The sequence below is a fragment of the Cibotium barometz genome, chromosome 54, assembly GCF_041138505.1.
Source record: "Cibotium barometz isolate CiBa-2024 chromosome 54, ASM4113850v1, whole genome shotgun sequence".
Classification (NCBI taxonomy): domain Eukaryota; kingdom Viridiplantae; phylum Streptophyta; class Polypodiopsida; order Cyatheales; family Cibotiaceae; genus Cibotium; species Cibotium barometz.
In genome coordinates, this window is record NC_141099.1 from 8514904 (window position 1) to 8540265 (window position 25362).

The 25362-nt window shown below is 44.8% G+C and overlaps 2 protein-coding genes across 3 annotated transcripts in view; both read left to right on the forward strand.

The window, feature by feature from the left end:
* The first annotated feature begins 1085 nt into the window (after positions 1–1085).
* The window catches only part of LOC147607826 (monodehydroascorbate reductase, seedling isozyme-like), a 29474-nt gene continuing 5197 nt past the window's right edge, over positions 1086–25362 (forward strand). Inside the window, exons 1-4 of one of the 2 annotated variants that reach the window (XM_086790082.1) lie at positions 1086–1299; positions 2192–2263; positions 2879–2930; positions 3076–3156. In XM_086790082.1, coding sequence (XP_086646208.1) covers positions 1249–1299; positions 2192–2263; positions 2879–2930; positions 3076–3156 — 256 coding nt within the window. In that variant the 5' untranslated portion in view covers positions 1086–1248. Of the gene's footprint in view, positions 1300–2191; positions 2264–2878; positions 2931–3075; positions 3157–3280; positions 3340–25362 lie in introns of those variants that run through there. The other variant, XM_086790083.1, reaches the window with a different exon arrangement.
* LOC147607827 (uncharacterized) lies at positions 10133–11801 on the forward strand. Its single transcript, XM_086790081.1, has one exon. The coding sequence runs from the start codon at positions 10154–10156 to the stop codon at positions 11654–11656; it is 1503 nt and encodes a 500-aa protein (XP_086646207.1). The 5' UTR covers positions 10133–10153; the 3' UTR covers positions 11657–11801.

Sequence of the window (25362 nt, forward strand, 5' to 3'; positions counted from 1 at the left end):
TTTATATTCCAATCTTCCTCAGGTTAGGAACGTCATGTCCCATTGTTTGGACATAACGAGGGTAGGATGAGTTCGGATAGCTCATTATAATATAAACTGCATTATTGGGTTATATATCTGGGTTGTAGCTAAGTTCCTCCATTATTGGGTTATATAGCTTGTAGCTAAGTTCCTCCATGGGATTTAGATCTTAGGAGATAGGCCTCCAGGCCCACTGGGTACTCAGTGAGGGCTGGGTGGTCTCTAGCTAAGGTGGTCGCTTATTATTATTTTAGATTTGTAGTCTATGGTTGGGTGGTAAATGCTAGGGTTGTAGTCTTTGGTATTTAGTTGAGGTGGCTTATTGTTGTATTTGATTTGTAGTCTATGGCTGGGTGGTAAATACTAGGTGAACCCACCTTTGTCCTCATTGTATTGTTGTTTTGTTGGTGACTACGAATTACAAGTACTTGGATTGCTACACAAATATGCACATACAAGTGCGTCGTGCATGTCTGTGTGTAGATCTTGGGTGAATGGGTGCCTTGACTTATCATCCATTTGTTGGATTTTGGAAATATCTGAGTGTGTGGGTCTTGGGTGGATAATTTTTTTGTGAATTGGGTGTTTTAGAGTGTGTGTGTGTAGATCTTGGGTGGACAACAATGTTAGAGAAATGGGTTCCTCGGTTGATCATCCAGCTGGTGAATTTTGGAAATAGCTGATTAAGGAAAAGATAAAACCGTGCAAATTTGGAATGAATTTTGGAAATAAAGTGGATTAAGGAAAAGAAAAAACATTGCAATTTTGGAAAAATGTATGCCATTACTGCTTGTTTTGTGGATGGAAATGGGTATGTTTTCTCCCCCAAGAACACTGGAGTGTGACCATAGTGCGGTTCTTAAAAAAAGAAGAAAAGAAAAGCATAAAATATAATAAATATAAAGAGGGTTTACAAAGGGTGTTCCACGTCTAGTCTAGTTCTTTAATAAGAGCTTGCAAGCTATAGTACATTTTGGATGAAGCACGCACGAACCACATTGGTGAAGGGTCATTGAATGTGGACATGAAATTTGGATTAAAAAAGTCCCAAAAAAGAAAGGGATTGGACTGGTCATAATGACTACTGTGCTTTTTGGTGCCTTGGGTTTTTTCTGTGTAGAACCGGCGTCCACGATTCAGTTTTCTTCTCATCCATTTGAAGCGGCTGTTGCTACGCACTAAGAAAAGCTTCCTGCTTTTTATTCTGTGTTTCTTCTCTGCAGAGCTATGGCGGAGACCTTCTTCAAGTACATCATTCTCGGCGGAGGCGTTGCTGCGGTAAGTCCCGCCCCCCCCCCCTTTTCTGCTTTTCACAGTCTTTCTTGCCATTGTTTTAAACCAAAGATGGCTTAGCTGCACAAGGATCGTCTTCTTTGCACTTGCCCAGTACGCAAAATTTCAGCCTCAGATGAGCTTTCTAGTGCAGACGCCATGTGTCAGCTTGTTTGATCACTGGGCATGTTTCCTTTTCGAGTATGGCATTTCATCAATTGCACCTCTACAGGGCTTTCCATGCTTGCGTTAACCTTGTTTCAAAACACCGAGACAATTCAGTCCAAATGCTCAATTTTCATTCGCCTGCTGTTGCCTTTCTGAGTAAATGACTTCATTTCTACCTTGAAGTGCACCAGAATGCACGCCTTCAATGCAATCTTTGATATCGTTCCAATCTGAGAACTGCATGTTGGCAGGCCGAGGCATTACTACACGGGCTAGAGCCCACTAATAGATGCCAGGGTTCAAACTTCAGACCTGCTAAGTCGGCAGAATGAGACGTTACCACTTGGGCTAGATCCTGCTGGCCCTTTTCTTAGCACTTAATTGCCTTACCAGCACATTTTTTTGGCACTTAATCGACTGAGCAACAGAAATAACGGTGATTTAGGCTACCAAGGCAGTCACCATGTCTAGGTTTTTCTGTCACATGCTCTTTTAATACATGTTCCAGGGTCTGCAGCTGTATTGTTCCATAGCTTGTTCATGAGGTCATCTGCCATTTTGCACAGCCAACCTTTATTTTTGCAGGTTTTTGTTTGCTTGTTGACAATGGCTCGAAAAGATGTCTGTTTAAAGACATTCTAATTTACTATTTAAGCTTTTCTTACCTCTATGCCATCAGAGAGAGACGTTTGCAGTTTCTCATCGTGCTTTGGACCTCATTGTCTGGCAGGGTTACGCTGCAAGGGAGTTTGCTTCTCTGGGCCTCCTTCCTGGAGAGCTTGCCATTATCTCAAAAGAGGCTGTAAGTATTGTCATGTCAATGCCTTGCCAAAGTAGGTTGCGGTTGTGCGAGTCTTAAGAATGAAAATGGAGGACTTGTGTTAAAGAGTTTTCATGGGTATCTAGTCGTGTGATGAGATGTGCACATGCTGGTATTTTTCTTGAGATGGAAGTTGGATCCCTAGGCATTGAGCCATGTGTTTGTGTGCTCATTTATGGGCCGCATAGCATGCTATTTCTATGCTATAGATCATGTAAACATAGTGTTGCATGCACTCATGAGTCAAGTGCGGCCTATGCATCCATGGGTCACATATGATGTAGTGCAAGCTATGATTCCTGGGTCACAGGCAGCAGTAAGTTTGCTCGTGCTTTTATCTTCAGATTCATCACCAACTTAGTTCAACCTTGTTGAGAAGATAGTTTTCAGAGTACTCTCATTATGCCAAGACTGTATTACATTCCTTGTCAAGCTTTTTCATTGATACCCTTATTATAGGTTCTGTAGGAAGATTGGTGTTGCTTCAATGATCAATCTGCCTCTAAAAGAGCAATTTAAATTATTCATTCAATTAGGGAATCGTCCTTCCTTGCAATATGGCTTTTTGTTTTCTTACAGCATTATTCTGATTTGCAGGTTGCCCCATATGAAAGACCTGCTTTGAGTAAAGCATATCTATTCCCAGAGGGTAAAGTCTATTTTCATGGAATGCTCGATGGGAACTTTTTCTTTACTGTTTTGTCATCTTGCTTTTTACATTAAGAAAAAGTATGTCCATTTGTGTAACTGTTCCTGTGATTCACATATGACTCACGATAGGAAAGTATGTGTAGGTGCTGCTAGGCTTCCAGGTTTCCATACCTGTGTTGGTAGCGGAGGGGAAAGGCTACTTCCCGAATGGTACTCCGAGAAAGGTTAAATTTAAAATTTGCTGCTATTTGTGATGACTTTGCTTTGGCTGCTCTGCCTCTAGAAGGTTACCATGGGTTATTGTAATATCGAGAAGAATTTGTTGTATACACTTTTGGGATAGCGTTGTTTTGATAACTGGCTCTTAATGAAGGAAAGGCTACTTCCCGAATGGTACTCTGAGAAAGGTTAAATCTAAAATTTGTAGTTTACACTTATGTGATTGACACCTTGGATTGTCTAAACTCAAGTAGGATGGGGTAAAGGGTTGTTTTGATAATGAAGCACCATATTGTAGTTTGATTGTTTTTGTTGATTGTGATAGTGATGGATATTGGTATAATTCTTACTGAGCAACTCTCAAACTTTTTCATATACATTGCAAATGTGACCATGAGGCAGTTAGCTGAAGCTTGTTTAACGTTACATTTATTATGCAACACAAAAGCTACCTTTCTTTTCGATTTGACATCTTCTATGCATCTCCTTAGAGTAAAAGTTGATCATGTGAACATCTATTTATTTGGGTAGAGATAATATATTGTATTTAGCGATACACTTCAATCATGTTCAGCGGGTGTAGCTAGGAGGGTTTTTAACTCGGGTCCATATTGTGGAAGAGTAACATATCCACCACCAGGCTACAGGCCTGTTGACGATGTGGATGCCTCCTTAAATTCAAATGCAACAAAAATGTACTCATTTTTTTTTCTGTGAAAAAGATCCTTCTATTAGTTACCAAGAAAAACATTCAAGAAGCATAAAAGGGGAAGGATGCTTTTCTCCTCCGGCTGGCCGCTCGAGGAGGAGAAGGCTATCTCAGACAATGGGGGGAGGGGGAAACAACCACACAGGTGGTCTATAGTGTCAATTGGTCGTAGTATCTAGTCCATATTATACATGATGAAGTTGATGGTTCATTGTCTTGTGGATGACTACCATGAGGTTATAAATTGCACTTTCTTATAAGGTGAATTTGGTCCTGGATTCATCTAGGTATATATAGTGTGAAGTGGGCTTGCCACCACTGTCAGTGAGAAAGGGACCTTAACGTCAGATCCTCATTAAGGCCTCCTGATGCTTCTGCATGCGGTCTGAGCCACCCTGAAGCTTCCCCCACTGAAGGTATGAATGATATCGAGTCATATGCTCGGGATGGACTTTGTTGGCGGGGTGAGGGTGCCTTCAATGGCGTCATTGCATCGAGCTCTCTAGTGTGCCACGCAACATACTGTTGTAAATCTTTGTTACCAGCCTGGACATTTTCCAGTATGAAAGGGGTTTGGTGGACTCCAGGACGTCGAAATATTTGGAAAGTACAAGCTTTGGGAATGGGGGATTATCGTGGAATACAAAGGATCACACTCCTAAAATTTAGGAGAGTTGCTATTTTTGGCCCGACTCCGATGGAAATTCTGTTTGCGTCATTACATTTGGAATTGAGCCGATACTAGAGTTGGCAAAGTGTCTATAACAGAATTTCTAAGAGTTGAGATATTTTTGGAGATAAAGTTTATGGAAGGACCCATCTCTTAGATTGGGACATGTGGCAAGAAAGTGGACCAAAGTGAGACAAGTGGCCTGACACTTGTCAGAAAGTGGATAAAAGTGAGACAAGTGGTCTCACACTTGTCGCTTCAGCTATTGTGTGCCTCTCCACTTTTCATTGTAGCCTTCTCTTGCCCTTTCAGTTCATGGAGGTCCAAATCTATAAATTGGAGCCCTCTCTCTTCAACACTAGCCTCTACTACCGTTATAGGCTGCCCTAATGATGGCCACTCTCTTTCTCTCTCTCTTGAAGGTTGCCCATGAAGAATACCAGCTGTTGGGGATTGTTTTGGAGGCTTCCATCGAAAAGAAATACCAAAGGCAAGGGTATTTAATCATTTATTATGATTTCTAGCCATTGTACTTGTTGAAACAGCCCTTGTACTTGCTGTACCAACCATTGTATTGATTGTACCAGTCCTTGTACTTGCTGTACTAGCCAGTGTATTGATTGTACCAGCCCTTGTACTTGTACTTGCTGTACTTGTTGTACCAACCACTATACCTACTGTACCAGCCGTTGTACTTGCTGTCCTAGCCATTGTACCTGACTGGCTGGACCAACCCTTGTACTTGTACTTATTGTACCTGTTGTACCAGCCATTGTACCTACTGTACCAACTGTTGTACTTGCTGTCCTAGCCATTGTACTTATTGTACCAGCCATTGTACTTGTATTGGTTGAATGGAGAGTTGTACTTGCTGTACCAGCTCTATGGCATGAAGACCCGTGGTTTTTGGGGAAGAATTAGTACCCACACGGAGGTATATGGTTTATATTGTTGGCTCGGCATTTCTACAGCTATGTAACGGCTGAATTTTATAGTTGCCTTGTGTTGGGTTGTGTTATGGCATTTGTATATGAATAATCCGGCATCTCCTATGGGGAGAGTAAGGCCCTCAAAGCTTGTACATAATAAAATACTCCAAGGGGGGGGGGTCGGCCCATTCCGGCCTCTATGCGGTGTCACATGTGCAAGCTCCATTTTCAGCATTTGTGGATGTTTTGTCCATCTTTTATGTTTTATGCAAAGTGATGATGGATATGTGTTAAGGCTGTGGCCATGTTTAAATGTTTTAATATGCATTGATGGTATCAACACGTGTGTCAAAGGCCCTAGTCCCCCGTGCACCACGGAAGTTACATTGGTATCAGAGCATAGGCTTTCTTGGAAGCGAAGGTTTCCTTCTATCAATAAGGAAGAGAAAAGATCTCAAGTGGGGACCACACTTACCATCATTGCTGTTAAGCATGGCCAACCGCTTCATAGCTTATGAAGCAAGAGCATGAGCAATAGACAGCTTGTTGATCTAAGGATTTATGAACTTTGAAGCATGGAGTTGGCTTTAAGTACACGAGTTTAGCACTCTTTCCATATGGATATTGTGGATTATATTATCAAGCTTACAGGCAAGCTATATGGAGATATATCTTGAGATATCTTTAGGATATGGTGAGGAGATATTTCTTTTGGCTTCATGACTAACCTGGCAAAGAAAAGCTAAGTATACTTTAAGTTTGCAAAGTTGGTGCTTTTGCTATTTACTATGAAGTGTTTTTGATGTTCACTAACCCTTGCATAGCCATGCAAGGAGAAAGGTGTTATTGTTTGCCTGGAGATGGTTTCAGGGAAACATTATTTATGATTCCCTTTATTGGGATGGATTATGCTTTTGGCTCCCTTTATTTGGGATGCATTGGACTTATGAAACTCATGGTTATCTCATGGATCAAGGATTTCTATTAGTGGCCGAAATGCCTGTAAAACTATTGGTGGCCGAAATGCCTATAAACTATGTGTAGCAGAAATGTTTATGGAGCACCATGATATCTATGCCTATGAGTGATTCTCATTTTATGTTACACACTTGAGCCCACCTCTCCTCCAAGGTGTGTGGTCATAGTACCAACACGGAGTGCAAGTGGTAGAGTGGACATGACGCCTGGTTGGCAAGTGTCACGATTGTGACTTAATCTCTCTTAATCTCTTAATTATCTCTAATTACTCTTAATCATTGAACGGACACCAGTGAAGGGTCACACCCTCTCACATGGGTCATCATCAAAGGACACGTCTCTTCAAAGGGACACATCTATTGATCAAAAGACACATCTCTACGTCCAAAGGACATAACTATTCGTTCAAGAGTCACACCCTTTCGTCACGGATGTGCCTCTTCGTTTGTACCTCTTCAGGCCCTATTTAACAAGGCCTTGCGTCTCAATGCAAACAACACTCAGCTTTCCACTCTCTAATTGTCTTTAGTTATTGTATTCAATCTTAGTTATGTCTCTTAAAGTATTAATAGACTAGGAAGTCGTGATAGTGGTATCAGAGCAAACAAGCTCCAACTTGTGAGATGTCCACACCCGAAACCCTAAAAATCAGAAAATTAACCTTAAAATTAGGGATAGCAAGAGTTGTATGGAAGAACAGGAGAGAATGCCCCCATCCAATTTTGACCCCTTTGTCCAATTTAACCTGATTAGTCATTTTCCCCCAAGTTTGTCTTAAAAAAAAACGATGGGAAGCTGAGATTCACACCCGGGTTGCATCCATGTGCTAGTAGGTTGCCCCGTGTCCCTGTGGTGGTCTTGATCGCCTGAATCGTCATCATCAAGGGGGCGTCACTTTTTGGGTTCAAGACACAACTCCTCACGTTTTCTTAAAAAAAAACGATTAAACCTCAACCTTATACATAAAGGTTTATTTATTTTTTAGACTAAGCCACGTGGCTGCCAACAAAAAACGGCCAGCTTCATAGCAATTAAAAAAAAACCCGAATCATTTCCTGGACTCGTCTCGACCCGATAGGCTCTTCTCCGGAGGCCAACAGTTCACGTTTTTTTTTCTTCTTTCTCATGGTGGTGCCCCTCGACTACATGCTGGCGATTGCCCTTGCCAACGGGCCTTGCTTGACATGGCTGGTCGACTACCAAAACTGCTGGCTCATGCAACCGGCCTGCTTTTGTTAAACAACAATTGTCGGTGACAACTCCATCAAAGCAAGCTCCACAGGTGTGATCTTTCCATTTACAAAAAAAAAAAGGGTTCACACGCAACCCAAGACTGTGGTATTTTTATGTTAGAGAGACTTGTCGTTTCATCATCTTTAGAGCACAACACACCTCGGGTACTAATGTCACATTCTACGGGCTGAAGGCACCAACTTATATCTGTTGGCGGGTTGGACATACTTCACTGTTTTCCATTAAATTTTCTTGCGGCGGTGGCTTATGGCCGAGGGACCATATGAGTTCAGCTATATCCAGGACACCCCCTATGTCCTGATTATATGCCTGATGATGCCATGCCACTTGTACACCTGATGGGTGTGCACGTGACATTCCCTTCTCCTAAACTGTTGTTGGGTGGTATACCTGGCAACCTTTCGACTCCTGTGGTGATCCTTCTCCACCGAACCAGTGCCCCCTTCTGACTTCTTCTGTTGGGACTGAGGTCTTCTGTAGGAGTATCCTTTGAGCCAAAGACTTTGTCGATTGTGGGAACTGAATGGCAAATGTTGCTAAAACTGCTTGGAATACCTGAGTCACCCCTGGCATGTCTGTGGAATCCTTTCACCTACCATCTCCGTCGTTCCTGAAGCTCTGAACCTCCTGAGGCGATGTTGGAGCTAACTTCTGTCTTCTGTGGAAGAGAACCCCCTGCTGCTGCCAGTTGAAGCCCAAAACTTATGTCCTCCTTTGATGATGGATGTCATTCTTCCCCAGAGAATTCATGGGCAAACATGTATGCCTTGCAGATGCAAGACTGACTGTTAAGATGACTGTTATGTAAGCCATGTGCAACCCTATATGTTGTGCAAGAATGCAGATGGATGGGTTACTAATGCATACCTAAGGGAAAATCCCTAAGGGTGGCCTGCAAGATTTTGAGAACTGGGTTTATCTGTGGGGAAGGGATTAACCTGATGTCTGACTGAATGACTGATGGAATGAACATGATCTAAGGCTGGTTACCCTGTAACGCTCTGATACCAATGTGACATGTGAGGTCTTTGACCGTAGTAATCACAACCTTAGTTTAACTAAACTGCACTTAATGATGCTTAAGAAAGACAAATAGTGTCAATGCAATGCAATGCAGCTATATTAGATGAATGGGTTACAATGAGATCTGAATAGATCTATGATGCTGTCCTAGATGACTATCCTTCTCGGGATGAGAGGAATAGGCTGAATGCTGACACTGAGGACTGTTCCCGGCTCCAATGCTGAGGTCCACCCTTCGATGCCGGCTTCCCTCTATGTAGGAGATAGGAATGATGAACTATATGCTGAATATGCTGCCTATATGCTGAATATACTGATATGCTGAATGTACTGCTGTCCCAATGTCTTTCCCTTGTCTCGTGGGAAGGAAACGCTGAAGGGGATGGCTGGGAACTGATGCTGAACTGCTGAACTGAAACGCAGATGCTCTCCGGATGGAGACGATGCTCTATGCGTTTGCTGATCTGAAGCGCTGAGATGCGATGGTGGACTGAATGCTGGAAACGCTAATGTGAGATGCGTTTTTGGACTGAATATGATGCTCTCTATTTATATGAGTGAACTGGTGCTGGTCGGCCAGCTTTGCTGCAGTCGGCCAGATGCAAATGCCCACGACTGCCATAAAATGTCATAAACGCCATAAAATGCCAGTCGGCTGGTTTATACATGCTGTTGGCTGATGCCATAAATGCCATAAAATGCTCATGATGATTAGAGTGCTGATGTTGGTGAGAAAACACCCCCATATGATGCTCATACTGATATATGCCTGAATGAATATCCTGATTATATGCCTGATGATGCCATGCCACTTGTACACCTGATGGGTGTGCACGTGACATTCCCTTCTGCTAAAATGTTGTTGGGTGGTATACCTGGCAACCTTTCGACTCCTGTGGTGATCCTTCTCCACTGAACCACTGCCCCCTTCTGACTTCTTCTGTCGGGACTGAGGTCGTTTGTAGGAGTGAAATCCTTTGAGCCAAAGACTTTGTCGACTGTGGGAACTGAATAGGAAATGCTGCTAAAACTGCTTGGAATACCTGAGTCACCCCTGGCATGTCTGTGGAATCCTTTCACCTACCATCTCCGTCGTTCCTGAAGCTCTGAACCTCCTGAGGCGATGTTGGAGCTAACTTCCGTCTTCTGTGGAAGAGAACCCCCTGCTGCTGCCAGTTGAAGCCAAGGTTGATGCTGTACGTACGTACGGATCCGTACAGTACGGTACGGTTGTACGGTACGGTACGGTACCGTACTGTACGGATCTGTACGGAAACATTTAAAAAAAATGGTGTGGCGTGGCGAAACGCGTGTGGCGACCATGCGCTTGTGGATAAGCGACCAAAATTTGGGCATTTGTGAATACTTGCAAAATCGTGTGTACCTGCAAAACTCTGCAAAGCAAACTTCTTCGCTCTCTCTCACGCCCAGGCTTCATCATGCCGTGCAAGACTAACCCGAACTGGGCAATCCACACCAATGTCCTGAGGGTTGTTAACACCCCTTCTCAGCAAGGGTCAGGTACTCGGCTATGGGCATGCAAGTATTGCGGGGAGCAGTACACTAGCACCATAACTCGCGTCATCAAGCACATGATAGGTATCGGGTGCACCAATCAATGTGGTCCATGTGATAAAATACCACAAGCTGTGAGGGACGAATTGATTGCGGAGAATTGTCCTGCAATGGGTGGTGCAAGCAGTGTTAGAGGTGGTGAAAGTACGCAAGATGCTCTCCATGATGCTTTTATTGGAGATGTTACAGGTTCAGGTACAGTAGATGAGGGTGAAAGTCTTTCGGCTTCAGCCCAATCCACCACAGGCAGGAAGAGGGCACGTATTGCCGATGATGAGGACCTCCTGCCACAAGATGCGAGAGGTACATGGGAGGCATCAAAGCAATCCACTCTGCGTTCTTGTATCTCATCACAAGCTTGGGTAAAAGAGCGGCAAAGGGTGGCAGAAATGGAGATTTGTCGTACTCTTATTGAGTGTAATATATCCTTCAATGTGTTAAGGATAGACCAATGGAAAAGAATGGTGAAAGCAATTGCGCAGGTAGGGCCTACTGAGACATGGACAGGTCTTGAGTATACGAAGATGCGTACATCCATGTTGGATGAGCAGAAGGCCTTGATAGACAAGGCGCTCACTCCTGTGAAAGTAGGTTGGCAGGAGTTTGGATGCACTATTATTTCAGATGGGTGGGCAGACATTCGCAAGAGGCACATAATCAATATCCTTGTGTCATCTTGCTTGGGCACCTATTTCTTGCGTGCCGTGGATGCAGGGAGAGCAGGCGACAGGATCACAGGGGAGTTCATTTATGGCCACATTCGACAGGCTATCCTTGAGGTTGGGGAGGACAATGTTGTGCAGGTGGTGACCGACAACGCTTCTAACTGCAAGGCAATGGGTCAAATGGTCGAGGCAGAGTTTCCACATATAGTGTGGACTCCATGTGCTGCCCATTGTCTTGATTTACTTATGGAAGACATTGGGAAGCTTGTTTGGGTGCAGCCCATTGTTGCAGATGCTGTAAAGATCACCACCTTCTTCCGCAAGAAGCATCAGGCTCTTGCCATCTTTCGGAGCCATAGCCCTTTGGATATGGTGAGACCCTCCAAGACCAGGTTTGCCTACATATTCTTGGTCTTGGATAGGCTCTACAAGATAAGAGATTCACTATCATCAACAGTTGTGGATCCAAGGTGGCGACAGATGCATCATTCAGAGGATGAGCGTACAAAATACTTGCAGAGGCGGATCCTGGATGATGATTTTTGGCAGCAAGTTCATAGCCTTTTAGTTGCACTTAAGCCCGTGTATGTCCTTCTCCGACTTACAGACATAAAGGGCTCAACTTTGGGGCTGGTCTTTCATTTGTTTATGCAAATGAAAGACCATGTTGCTCAGTGCTCCATGATGACTGCTCAACGGTAAGCAATAGTTCTAATTTCTTCCTCTTTCTTTGATTTTTATGACTTCTCGATTCTCGATTCTCTTAGCACTATAACCTAAGACATGTATGTTCAATCTCTCATTTTCAGCCGAGGTGAGATCTTGGACATTGTAGACAAACGGTGGACATTCATGAGCCGTCCCATCCATGCGATGGCTGCCATGCTCCATCCTCTCTACAGGTCGCCAGAGCTATGGAATAATACTGCTTTGAGCATGAAGCAGTCAGAGTATGTGGGAAGGATGTTCTCAGAGGAGGAGCAACTTCAGATTGATAGAGAGTTCACCACTTACATGAGTGGTATTGGTGCTTCATTTGCGAGACCTGTGTCATTGAGGAAGGAAGCCATGAAATTCCCTTTGACATGGTGGCACTCTTATGGAAGGGTTGGTCTTCCAAACCTTTCACGAGTTGCTCTTCGTGTTCTATCTCAGGAGTCAGGTAACTTGTAATTAATCTCTAAAGTATACTCTTCGGAAATGAAGATTGATGTTTTAGCATTAAAAGATTTACAAATTTGCTCGCATTGCACTCATTTTTGCACAGGATTGCTCAGCTGGAGCATGTGAGCGGAACTGGAGCTCACTCTCTCTTATACACACTAAGATTCGGAATCGCCTTAGTACTTCTCAATTAGAGAAGTTGGTGTATTGCAGAGCTAACATGAGGCTCGTGCGAAGCTACCATGCTTTGGGGTCACCGAAGCAGGTATAAATTGAAATTTGGACTCAAGAAGAACTTAGAAGTAGAAATTTTTTTCTAGTTCAATGAATATCCATTGTCCAATATGCAATTTGTGGCATGTTTAAACAGGTTGATCCAACACTATTCAAAATGGTAGATGAACCTAGCCCGGAGCTTGTGGATCGGCAGATTAGAGATGAGCAAGAGGAGATTTTGAGAGCTTTACATAGAGAGCTTGAGAGCGTGGATCGTTGTGTGACCCGCTCACGTGCACGATCTCTCAGCATTCCTCTACGCCAGGCAGCTCCAGGGGAAAGCTTCCAGTTCGTCGCACCCAGCAGAGGCGTGCAAATGAGGCTGTCGAACTCATTCACACTCAGATTCCCGACGCACATGACGAGGATGCACTGGAGCTTGTTGCTGCTGAGCCAGAGTTCGATGAAGAGGGCAATGGTATCAATGATGGAGGCATGCTCTCTTCAGAAGACTCATCATCTTCATCTGAGACTCTTGCGTCTAGACTCTAGAGTCTAGACAACTGTAGTGTTTCATTGTTTTGCTTTTTGCACTTGTGGACCAGGACATGTGCTGGCAGCTGTAGACATGATATTTGTACTCTCTTTTATCATCTATGACTTTCATGGTTCTTGCTTATATCACTATGACTGTTAACATGAGGTATTGTGTAATGGGCTTGGTAACTGATAATTGATTTAAACTTTAAGTAATGAGGTTCAGTCTTTATTTTAAGTATTTTGGTTGCTATGTCGACAAAATATTCAGGTTTCTAGGACTGTTTACAAATGGTACGTACTGTTTACGTACTTTAAAATTTGTTCCGTACAGAAGTACGTTCCGTACGTACTGATAGCGTGCCGTACACTACGTACCTTACCACCTTGGTTGAAGCCCAAAACTTATGTCCTCCTTTGATGATGGATGTCATTCTTCCCTAGAGAATTCATGGGCAAACATGTATGCCTTGCAGATGCAAGACTGACTGCTAAGATGACTGTTATGTAAGCCATGTGCAACCCTATATGTTGTGCAAGAATGCAGATGGATGGGTTACTAATGCATACCTAAGGGAAAATCCCTAAGGGTGGCCTACAAGATTTTGAGAACTGGGTTTATCTGTGCGGAAGCGATTAACCTGATGTCTGACTGAATGTCTGATGGAATGAACATGATCTAAGGCTGGTTACCCTGTAACTCTCTGATACCAATGTGACATGTGAGGTCTTTGACCGTAGTAATCACAACCTTAGTTTAACTAAACTACACTTAATGATGCTTAAGAAAGACAGATAGTGTCAATGCAATGCAATGCAGCTATATTAGATGAATGGGTTACAATGAGATCTGAATAGATCTATGATGCTGTCCTAGATGACTATCCTTCTCGGGATGAGAGGAATAGGCTGAATGCTGATACTGAGGACTGTTCCCGGCTCCAATGCTGAGGTCCACCCTTCGATGCCGGCTTCCCTCTATGTAGGAGATAGGAAGGATGAACTATATGCTGAATATGCTGCCTATATGCCGAATATACTGATATGCTGAATGTACTGCTGTCCCAATGTCTTTCCCTTGTCTCGTGGGAAGGAAACGCTGAAGGGGATGGCTGGGAACTGATGCTGAACTGCTGAACTGAAACGCAGATGCTCTCCGGATGCAGTGATGCTCTATGCGTTTGCTGATCTGAAGCGCTGAGATGCGATGGTGGACTGAATGCTGGAAATGCTAATGTGAGATGCGTTTTTGGACTGAATATGATGCTCTCTATTTATATGAGTGAACTGGTGCTGGTCGGCCAGCTTTGTTGCAGTCGGCCAGATGCAAATGCCCACGACTGCCATAAAATGTCATAAACGCCATAAAATGCCAGTCGGCTGGTTTATACATGCTGTCGGCTGATGTATAAATGCCATAAAATGCTCATGATGATTAGAGTGCTGATGTTGGTGAGAAAACACCCCCATATGATGCTCATACTGATATATGCCTGAATGAATATCCTGATTATATGCCTGATGATGCCATGCCACTTGTACACCTGATGGGTGTGCACGTGACACCCTACCCTACACCCGTGCCTTCTCCTGCACCTGTACCAGCCCCTGCTCCTCCAGCCTACTTCTGTATCCAGGTTGCCACACCCACATCCCGTGATCGGGAACTTGACGTGTGGATTTTCGGAATACTTACCTCGCCACGAGACCTGCCCCATTACAGTTTTCTTTTGGAGCGGCACCCTTACCTCGGCCTCGCCATCTTGGAGGCATCTCTCATCTACCACGGGATCAGTACATACCCTGAGCAGGCTCCTTTTTTATTCAGTGTCCGATCTTCAACACCGACATATACTCCTCGGACACCCACTCCTTCGCCACACCGGCTCCCACTCCCACTCCTTTACTTTCTCCTTCTGATCGTCCTCGCTACACCGGGTGGTTAGTCGCAACTCCTCCCTTGATAACCTCACCATGGCCATATTCCAGTATGTTCAACTTCGCCCTCCCAGAGATGGTTCTTACTAGGGCACAACAACGCAGCTGCAGTAGAGCAACCAAGTCCCATCTCCTACCATGGCACACGAACCGATCCTGGAAGACGAACCCGTTCTTACCTGATGGCAGCAGGAGATAAAGACCCAGATGGCAACTATGCAGAGTCAATTCCAAAAGACTTTGGAGACTCTCACATCGCAAATGCATCATGCAGCAGATGCAGCCCTGACACTCTCAACCTACAAGTTCGACGGCTTCACTCGACGCACCAGTTCCAGACGCCGACATTTTACTCCCAAAGATAGAAGCCGATGACTTAAAAGTTATTTATTGCTTATTACAAGCATCCAAAACTAAGAAATTGGACATTAAACCTCCTGAGCCCTTTTCCGGCCAACGATTCGTTTTTTAAAAAAAATGATTGCTATGAAGCTGGCCATTTTTTGTTGGTAGCCACGTGGCTTAGTCTTAAAAAGAAAAACCTTTATGTATAAGGCTGAGGATTAATCGTTTTTTTTTAAAATGGTGAAACGTCACGTAAAAAAAAAACTGTGAGCAGTCGTGCCTTGAACCCAAAAAGTGGTGATGGGAGAGAATTAGGGTTAAGAGTTATGTGGGAGACATACACAGAGAAGCAAGGGAGAGAGAGAGAGAGAGTTGTGGGGATAAGTCAACTCATAATGATATGAGTGTGTGACTCCCCTATCACACATGTATATTGCACTAGTACACATAGTGCACTTAGTACATTAAAAGTACTAAGTGTACTATGTACTATAACTTATGGGCTTGTACACACTATAAGGGTGGGCATAACGCCTTTACCCCAACAACCTCCCACTTAAAGGCAAAGTGCCCTTAAGTAAAGGAAAAGAAAAAATCAGCATGTACATGATAATATACAAGGCCATATCAAGGCTGAAAATGGCCTCATCCAATGCCCATCAAGTGTCTGCAATGAGCAAACCGCTCCGGAGGCAAACTCTTTGTCAACAGATCAGCCGGGTTGTCATCCGTGTGAATCTTAACAAGCTGAATTTGCTTGTTCTCTATCACCTCTCTGATGAAGTGATACTTCACATCCACATGCGTCGTCTTTGCATGAAAAACAGGGTTCTTTGCCAACTGAATGGCACTCTGACTGTCACAATGCAACAATGGAATATCCCCTGTATAGCCCAAATCAACCACTAACCGAGATAGCCATAATGCCTCCTTGCAAGCCTCTGTGGCTGCAATATACTCGGCCTCTGTAGTAGATAAGGCAGTGCACTTCTGCATCCTGGATATCCATGACACAGCACCTCCTGTGAATGTAAACACATAACCGGTAGTAGACTTCCGGTTATCTGGATGACCGGCATAATCCGAATCCGTGTAACCATGCACTAATGCATCCTGTTTGCCAAAGCAAATGCACAAATCCTGTGTGCCCTTCAGGTATCTCATGACACCTTTCACTGCTTCCCAATGCTTCTTGCCAGGGTTGGCCATGTATCTAGAAACCACTCCCACTGCAAATGCAATGTCCGGCCTAGTAGCAACCATGGCATACATGAGACTGCCACAAGCTGAAGCATACGGAATCTTGGCCATATCAGCCCTGTCTCTATCTGACTGTGGGCTGTCCATAGCACTGAGTTTCACATATGGAGGCAAAGGAGTACTAGTCTTCTTCCCCCCGTCCATATTGAACCTCTGCAAGACTTTGCCAATGTATTCCTTCTGAGACAAATACAACACATGCTGATTTCTGTCCCGAAGTATCCGCATACCCAAGATGTGATTTGCATCACCCAAATCCTTCATATCAAAGGTTTCATGCAGCCTCTTCTTCAAGGCATCCATCTCTTTACGAGATTTCCCGGCAATCAACATATCATCAACATACAAGATGAGGATCAATAGACTGCCATCCAAAGCTTTCTTGGTGTACAAGCAGTGATCTATGTCACTTCTCCTGAATTTCTGAGATTTCATGAATGTATCAAATTTGTGATACCATTCCCTTGGTGCCTGTTTGAGTCCATAAAGACTCTTTTTCAGCTTGCATACAAGCTTCTCCTTTCCACTCACTGCATAACCCTCTGGCTGCTGCATATATATCTCCTCATGGAGATCACCGTGAAGAAAAGCAGTCTTCACATCCATCTGAATCAAGTCCAGATCATCATGCGCAACCAAAGCCAACACAGCTCTAAGTGTGGTCATTTTGACCACTGGAGAGAAGATCTCCTCAAAGTCCACACCATATTCCTGCTTGAAGCCCTTAGCCACTAACCTGGCTTTGTATCTTGGCTTTGCATCCGGTGCAACTTTGAGCCTGTATACCCACTTGCAAGGCAAAACCTTCTTGCCTGCAGGCAAATGCACCAACTTCCAAGTTCCATTTTTATGCAAAGAATCCATCTCTGACTTCATGGCACGCTCCCAAAGAGCCTTGTCTGCCCTCTGTAAAGCCTCCTTATAACATGAGGGCTCCCCACAGTCAGTGAGCATCAAGTAGTCAACCCCTGGAACAAACCTGTCAGGGGCTCTGGAGGGTCTAGTGGACCTCCGTACCCAATGACCATCATTTGCAGGTTGCTGTCCAGCCTGCATATCACCCATTGGTGGCTCCTGTTCCATGCCATAAGGCTGAAAAATCATGCCCGGTATCTCCTCTAACTGTGGTATATCCATAGGGATATCTTCTGCCATCTCTGGCTGTCCATTTGGACCATTTTCAGCACCATTTAAGGGCTGGTTTTCCTGCTGTAATGGCTGATTTACAGCCCTTTGTTGTTGTCCATGATGTCCATCATCATCAAAGATGACTCTGCCAGGCTCCTGTTGCCTTGCAGGCTCCTTATACATGCATGTTTCATCAAAAATGACATCATTGCTGCGTATGATCTTTCTATTCATGGGATCCCAAAGTCTATACCCCATTTCACCTCTGTCACCATATCCTAGGAATATGCATTTGTGAGACTTAGGATCAAGTTTGGTGCGCATTTCCCTGCGTATGTGCACGTACGCAACGCAACCAAACACTCTCAAGTGCTTGTATGACGGAGGCTTCCCTGTCCATACTTCTTCGGGCACTTTCCCACCAAGCCTCGTGTTAGGTGACCTGTTTATAAGGTGAACGGCTGTCATAACAGCTTCAGCCCAAAAACCATGAGGTAATGCAGCATGTGACAACATAGAACGGACCTTCTCCTGTATGGTCCTGTTCATCCTCTCTGCTGTCCCGTTTTGTGGAGGATCATAAGGAGTAGAGAGCTCCCTCTTGATGCCTTTAGCATCACAAAAGTCCTGAAACTGTTTGGACGTATACTCTCCACCATTGTCGGAACGCAAAGCTTTCAGTGTTTTGCCAGTTTGATTCTCAACAAGAGCAACAAACTTCTGAAACACTGAGAATGTATCACTCTTCAAACGAAGAGGATAAACCCACACCTTGCGTGTGGCATCATCAATAAAAGACACAAAATATTTTGCCCCTCCCAAAGAAAGCTGAGGCATCTCACATACATCTGTATGCACAAGCTCTAACTGAGCATCTTTCTGTCCAAGAGCTTTCTTGTGGGGGCACTGTAGTTGCCTACCATATATACAATGCTCACAAAATTGAAAACTTGAAAACTTTAGAGAAGGCAAGTAACCCAAACGAGACAATTGCTCCATTCCTTTGACACTCATGTGTCCCAACCGGCTATGCCACATAGAGATTTCCGGCAGCTCGGTTGCATTTACATTAGCATGGTGACAAACACCTGCATGCATAAAGTAAAGAGTGTCCACCTTAGAGCCTCTGGCAACAACCAGTGAGCCCTTACAAATCTTCCACTTTCCACTACCAAATGTGGTAACATAATCAGCATCATCAAGCTGTCCAGTAGAAAGCAGATTCTTTTTGATCTCAGGCACATGCCTGACATCATGGAGCATAAGTTGTGAGCCATCTGAAAATACAAGCCTCACATCACCTCTGCCAAGAATCTTGCATGCATGGTTATCACCCAAATAAACCACTCCTTCATTGCCAGCAGTATACCTGACAAACAAGTCTCTGCAACCTGTGACATGAAAGGAGGCACCTGAATCAATGATCCATGAGTGCATACCATGACCACCTGTAAGAAGTGAATGGGCATCAAGTGAAGACGTAAAGAGGACCTCATCCTCACTGCCACCTGCATGTGACACATTGATTTCTTCGATCTTGACTCCACTTTTGCCCTTTGGCTTTACATCTTTGGCTTCATCCTTGTCTTTGTCTTTGCCTTTTCCCTTTTCTTTTTGATCATTTTTCCATTTGTAGCATTGCTTTTTGATGTGTCCCTTCTTGCCACAATAATGGCATTCCAAATCCTTTTTGGAGCGAGACTTGCTCCTTCCCCTTTCTTGGCTTTTTCCCCTTTGCTGGGATCTCCCACGTGCATTCATTGCATTGGACTTTCCAACAGAGTTGTTTTTCCTGTTCATCTCTTCTTGAAGAAGAGCACCCTCAACATCTGCATATGACAGCATAGCATGCGAATTGCTAGTGGCTGTCCTGAATGTGTCCCAACTCTCTGGCAAAGTGCTTAACAAAAAAGTGGCTTTGAACTCATCGTCCATTGCCAACTTTTGATTAATGACCTGGTTGACAATACCATTAAACTCATTTAGATGGGCTGTCATAGACGCCCCTTCCTTCATCTGAAGACCTATGAGTTTCTTCAACCAATACACTTTGCTTGAGGCACTTTGTTGGGCATACAAGTCCTGCAATCTCTGCCACATTCCCCAAGCTGTCTTCTCTTCACGAATGCTGAAAAGTAATGAGTCTGACACAGACAACATGATAGTAGATCTTGCCAGCTCATCCATATCTTCCCACTCTTCAGCTGTAAGAGAAGCGGGCATCACACCCCTTTCTTTGATAGGCTTGTGCTGCTTTTTCTGGAGCAACACATTGTAGCACTGGGTTTGCCAAATGTCATAATTCTGCGAGCCTTCAAGCTTCTTGATGTGAAGCAATGAAGAGCTCACCTGTGGTTGCCATAGCAATATGCAACCTTTAATGCCTGACTCCCTGCAAATGTGCAAACACTGCACCCAGAGCACACAAAGTGCTCACAAATGTTGTCCCAAGCTTTATCTCCCACTGCGGAAGCACAAATGCAACTTTTCTCCCACTTTATGTGATGAAAACACCAAAATCTGGTTGCTGCAGATTTTGGACAGCACCTCAAATGTGCTCTTTTGCCCTTCCAAAGTACTGTACAGCAGTACCAAGTGCTCACCAATGATGTACCAAACCTGTCCCGGCAAGTTCAGCAGTTGAAATTGAACCTTTTGGTCACTCAAAACAGTGTACAGCCATGCCAAATCATGCACAAAGCTGTGCCAAATCTGTACCAGCAGGTACAGTAGCAATAAATGCTCTCCTGGCTGTCCAAATGAGTGAAAATCAGACTTTAACAGTCCCGAACACTGCATACAACAGTTCCGAACAGAAATTGGGCAAAAGCCCCTTGACTGCAAGCTGATTTCTGAGGATTCAAGGCATAAATGTCTTGCCTGCTGCTTTGCCAAGCTTAACAAGCATACAAACATGAAAAAGCCCCTTGATTTGAGATCAATTTCTGATCATACATGGTACATTGACGCACATGAAGGCATCCAGAGTGTTCACGATGCTTCCCCCTGGCCACATATACATCAAATACATGAAAGCCCCTTGATTTACAGGCACATTGAGTGCTTGTAAGGCATCAACACATTATCCACAGCATCAAACGCGATTGTCTGCATGCAAATCAATCAAATCGGCACAAAAGCCCCTTGATGCACTGCAATTTGCTGCAATTTTGCCCAAATGTGCGATTTTTCACATCATACAGCATGTATGAGTGCTTAATTGCACAATTACATCAAAAGCCCCAAATTTCGACATCCAATTTCCTGCAAATTGATCCTAATTTGACCAATTTCCTGCAAATTTATCCTGATTGTGACCAATGTCACCCAATTTTGCCAATTTTGCTCAAAAATTGAGCAATTGGGCACCTGTACCTGCTCAATTGTTGATTGTACTTGCTCAATTTGCAAATCCCAAAAAAAAATTGAGGAAAATACCTTGTAATTTTCTGATTTTTCTTTTTGTTGCAGGAAAATTGTGTTTGATGAATTTTTGCTGCTGTTGTGCAAAAATGGGCAATATGATCCAGGTGCTCAAGTGGTGAGAACCTTGAGGGCCTGCGTGATTGCAAAGGAGTGCAGAGCGGCCAGAAGAAGATGGTTGCTTGTAGCAAGAATCATTTGATGCAAGAATTGGCCGCTTCACTAGTGGGAGATCAGAAGGTGATGGCGAGCTGCAATGGAGCGCAGCACCAAAAAAAAAAAAACGCTGACCCGACTCCTCTTCGCGCTACGGGTATGTCATAGGCGTGTTCGCCTGTTGAGTGCCGCCTGCTACTCACGCTGAAGGGCCACCCGCTTCGCCTGGTTTACTCGCTGCTGAGCGCCAACTTTGCTTCGCCTAGTAGTGCTGAACTGCAGATGACGTGATAGCCTTCGCTTCACGTTCGCCTGACGTATTCGCTCGACTGCTCACACTCGACCTCCGCCTTCGCCTGTGTTGCTTTCGCCTAGCGCATCTACACCCAGCGCTCGCTCACGCTTCGCCTGGCTGCTGATGTCTTCGCTTAGCGCTAGTGGGCAGCCCGCCTGGCTGCTGGGCAGCCCTCGCTTGGCTGCTGGGCAGCTGGGGCAGTCCACGCTGCTGGCTGCTCTCTCAACCCACCTGCCTGAGACTGGTCACACAGTCGACCAGTAACCAGCACTGCACAAAGGCGACCAGAGACAAATTTTGATGCAGCACGCAGATCCGTACAGCAGCACACGCCTGTTCTCTGCAGCGACAAAACCCTAGAAAAAATAACCTGCTCTGATACCAGTTGATGGGAGAGAATTAGGGTTAAGAGTTATGTGGGAGACATACACAGAGAAGCAAGGGAGAGAGAGAGAGAGAGAGTTGTGGGGATAAGTCAACTCATAATGATATGAGTGTGTGACTCCCCTATCACACATGTATATTGCACTAGTACACATAGTGCACTTAGTACATTAAAAGTACTAAGTGTACTATGTACTATAACTTATGGGCTTGTACACACTATAAGGGTGGGCATAACGCCTTTACCCCAACAAGTGGCGCCCCCTTGATGATGACGATTCAGGCGATCAGGACCTCCACGGGGACACAAGGCAGCCTGCTAGCACATGGATGCAACCTGGGTGTGAATCTCTGCTTCCCATCGTTTTTTTTTTGTAGACAAATTTGGGGGAAAATGACTAATCAGGTAAAATTGGGCAAAGGGGTCAAAATTGGATGGGGCATTCTCTCGTGTTCTTCCATACAACTCTTGCTATCCCTAATTTTAAGGTTAATTTGCCGATTTAGGGTTTTTGATTTTAGGGTTAGGGTTAGGGTTTTTTAGGTGTGGGCATCTCATAGGTTGGAGCTTGTTTGCTCTGATACCACTGTGAGGACTTCCTAGTCTATTAATACTTTAAGAGACATAACTAAGATTGAATACAATAACTAAAGACAATCAGAGAGCGGAAAGTTGAGTGTTGTTTGCATTGAGATGCAAAGCCTTGCTAAATAGGGCATGAAGAGGTACAAATGAAGAGGCACATCCGTGATGAAAGGGTGACTCTTGAATGAATAGTTATGTCCTTTGGACGTAGAGATGTGTCTTTTGATCAATAAACGTGTCCCTTTGAAGAGATGTGTCCTTTGATGATGACCCATGTGACAGGGTGTGACCCTTCACTGGTGTCCTTTCAATGATTAAGAGTAATAAGAGAGTTTAAGTCACAATCGTGACAGTGAGCCTTTGGGCAATTCCAAAGACAATGACGTTGGGACTTCTGGGGATGGCCCAACTGCTCCCTACGGGAGGCCTACAAAGCGGAAGATAAAATACACATTATTAGATCACTTAACCAATACTAACAATGGAACAATACTTACAACATTAAAATTGGAAATCACAAAGAACACTTGACACCATCACTGGGGCGAGAAAGGGCCGGTCGTTTGTATTTCTTGGAGTATTATATGTACAAGTGTTCAAGGGCCCCGAGGCCAGATTTCTCCATAACTAAGGTTTCTATTGATGAAGAATCGGTTGTCGGAGGAGACTAAATCATAGGCAGTCTCCCACCTTCACTAGGTGAACACCCGACCCTCACTAGTCTTTCGGGACCGTGCACCAATAGGCAGGCCCGTACTAACACCTGGCAAGATGAAGCACTGCGGAGGGAGTGATACCTGGTGCTCCCAAGTAAGCTTTGCTCCCCGTTTCCCTCAAACCCCGTTGACCTTCACTGGCTCCTCTGAATGTGAGGACGTTGCCAGGGTACTGACGGGGAAAGATCACCATCCAAGTTGCCTTCCATGGCGAGGGAAACCGATGGTGATGATTGCCTACACAAGACTTGGAGAAACAACATTTAAATTTAATCTTATCGGAATTTGAATTACAGAAACATGTACCTCATTGAGATTCAAATTAGGATCTAAGGGAGAGGAGACTATCCCCTTTAATGCGGTCCTGGTTGGTGCAGATAGCAGCAGGAGAACAGTCAGAAGAAGAGGCGGAGGCAGCAGCAGCAACCAGTCCTGTTGGGCACAGTAGACAAAGGTGGCTACAGTCCTGAAGGCAGGTCTAGAAGCAACCGTTGGCAAGTACTAATGACGGCGGGTACAGGGACAACAACCGACAGGTACCGATGGCGGGTATAGGAGCAGCAGCCGGTTGGTACTGTTGGCGGGTACAGGGACAACAGCCGACCGGTACCGATGGCGGGTACAGGAGCAGCAGCCGGCAAGTACTGATGGCGGGTATAGGAGCAGCAGCCGGCAGATCTGATGGCGGGTATAGGAGCAGCAGCCAGCAAATGAAAACCAATAGCACTGTTTCCAATCCAGTCCCAACGAGGCGGCGCCCTCTTTCCATCAACCACCCCCATACAGCCATCCACGTGCTGGAGGGAATTTTTCCCCATGCAATCCTTAGTCTATATATGATTAGGTCTTAAGCAATGGTTAATCCTTGGGCACCCACATTGAAAGGTGTCTAGTCATAATTTAAAATATGTGTGAACACCCAACCTTATAAATATTAAGGTTTACACTACTTTATAGATTTTACATTTGAAAAAGGCCAAAAAGGCAATACTACCACCTGTTCACACGCCACACCAACTCGTCAGCAAACAGCATACCCATCGTACACTTGGGGCATCCCCGTCGAGTGTACTGGTATGTCATAGCAGGCAAACACACGAAAACAAGTCATGCGAAAACAAGTTTATGCATGCAAACATGAATGCATGTGCACATGTAATGGACGAAATCTCCCTTTCATGAAACTTGTACAAGAATTTCTTGTCAGGCACAAGGCCGGTGCGACAGAAATGTGAAGTCCTGGTCTTCCTATGGAGTGACAATCCCATAGGCAAAACACAAATCCTGGCACGGGCCTTCCTATGGAGTGACAATCCCATAGACAAAGCTTGGCACAAATATCAGTCCTACCATGGAGTGACAGTCCCATGGATAAGACGCAATCTTGGTCATACACGGGTGGCAGTAAACAGGCTCCTGTCCATATGGCACAATATTGGTCACACGGGTGGCACAAAATTGGTTCCCGTCCGTGTGACACAAGATGACCGAACCCTTTCACATGGGACACTGGCCTGGCCACATGTGAACATGGTACAAATCTGGCCGCTCTATGGAGTGGTAATCCCATAGGAGTGGCACCAAAAAAACGGAGATGGACCAAATGGTGACACCACACCTCGGACATAATGCTGGCCAACCAGGTGCCAACTGCCAAGCTCTTATGTGCCAACTGCATAAAGAGAGTGATCTTCTATGGCCAAAAAGTATCCCTCAGCCTCTTCGAGAAATCTGAGAGTGTGCGGCGAGAGGCCTTGGGATCGCCAGTGTCTTGTTGCTGCTGGAGTGCCCTCAACCTTTGGCATGTGAATCCTACAGGCTATGGACTAGCCGTGCAGTGGCAGTGTCTGGGAGTGTTCACCAGCCATGATATACCCTTGGCAGTACATGGTGCAGATGAGAGCTCCGCCTTACCTTCTCTATTGGACCTCATGGTAGACTGGAGAGAGTGAAGCCCCCCTTGGAGGATTTCAGGGGATGCACCTTGCGAAGGGTGAGGGTGATTGGTTTCCATGCACATGAGTGGCACATTGACCTTCCACCGGCAAAGGTGGCCAGAGAGAGACTTTGGTGTTCATGGATTTGGCAGGGCCAGCCTTTCACACGTCTCTAGGGGAGTGGACATGGCATGATCAAGAGGATAGTGAGGAGACTCCTGGTACACCCTTTTTTGCATAAGGGGAACTCTACTCATTTTACGAGCCACCCAAGGGTGAGACTTGTTCATTAACAAATCTTGAAGGGCAGAGGCTGATCTTTT

Bases quoted from the DNA above. Each gene is read 5' to 3' on its own strand.
- LOC147607827 (XM_086790081.1), top strand. From the start codon at position 10,154: ATGCCGTGCAAGACTAACCCGAACTGGGCAATCCACACCAATGTCCTG.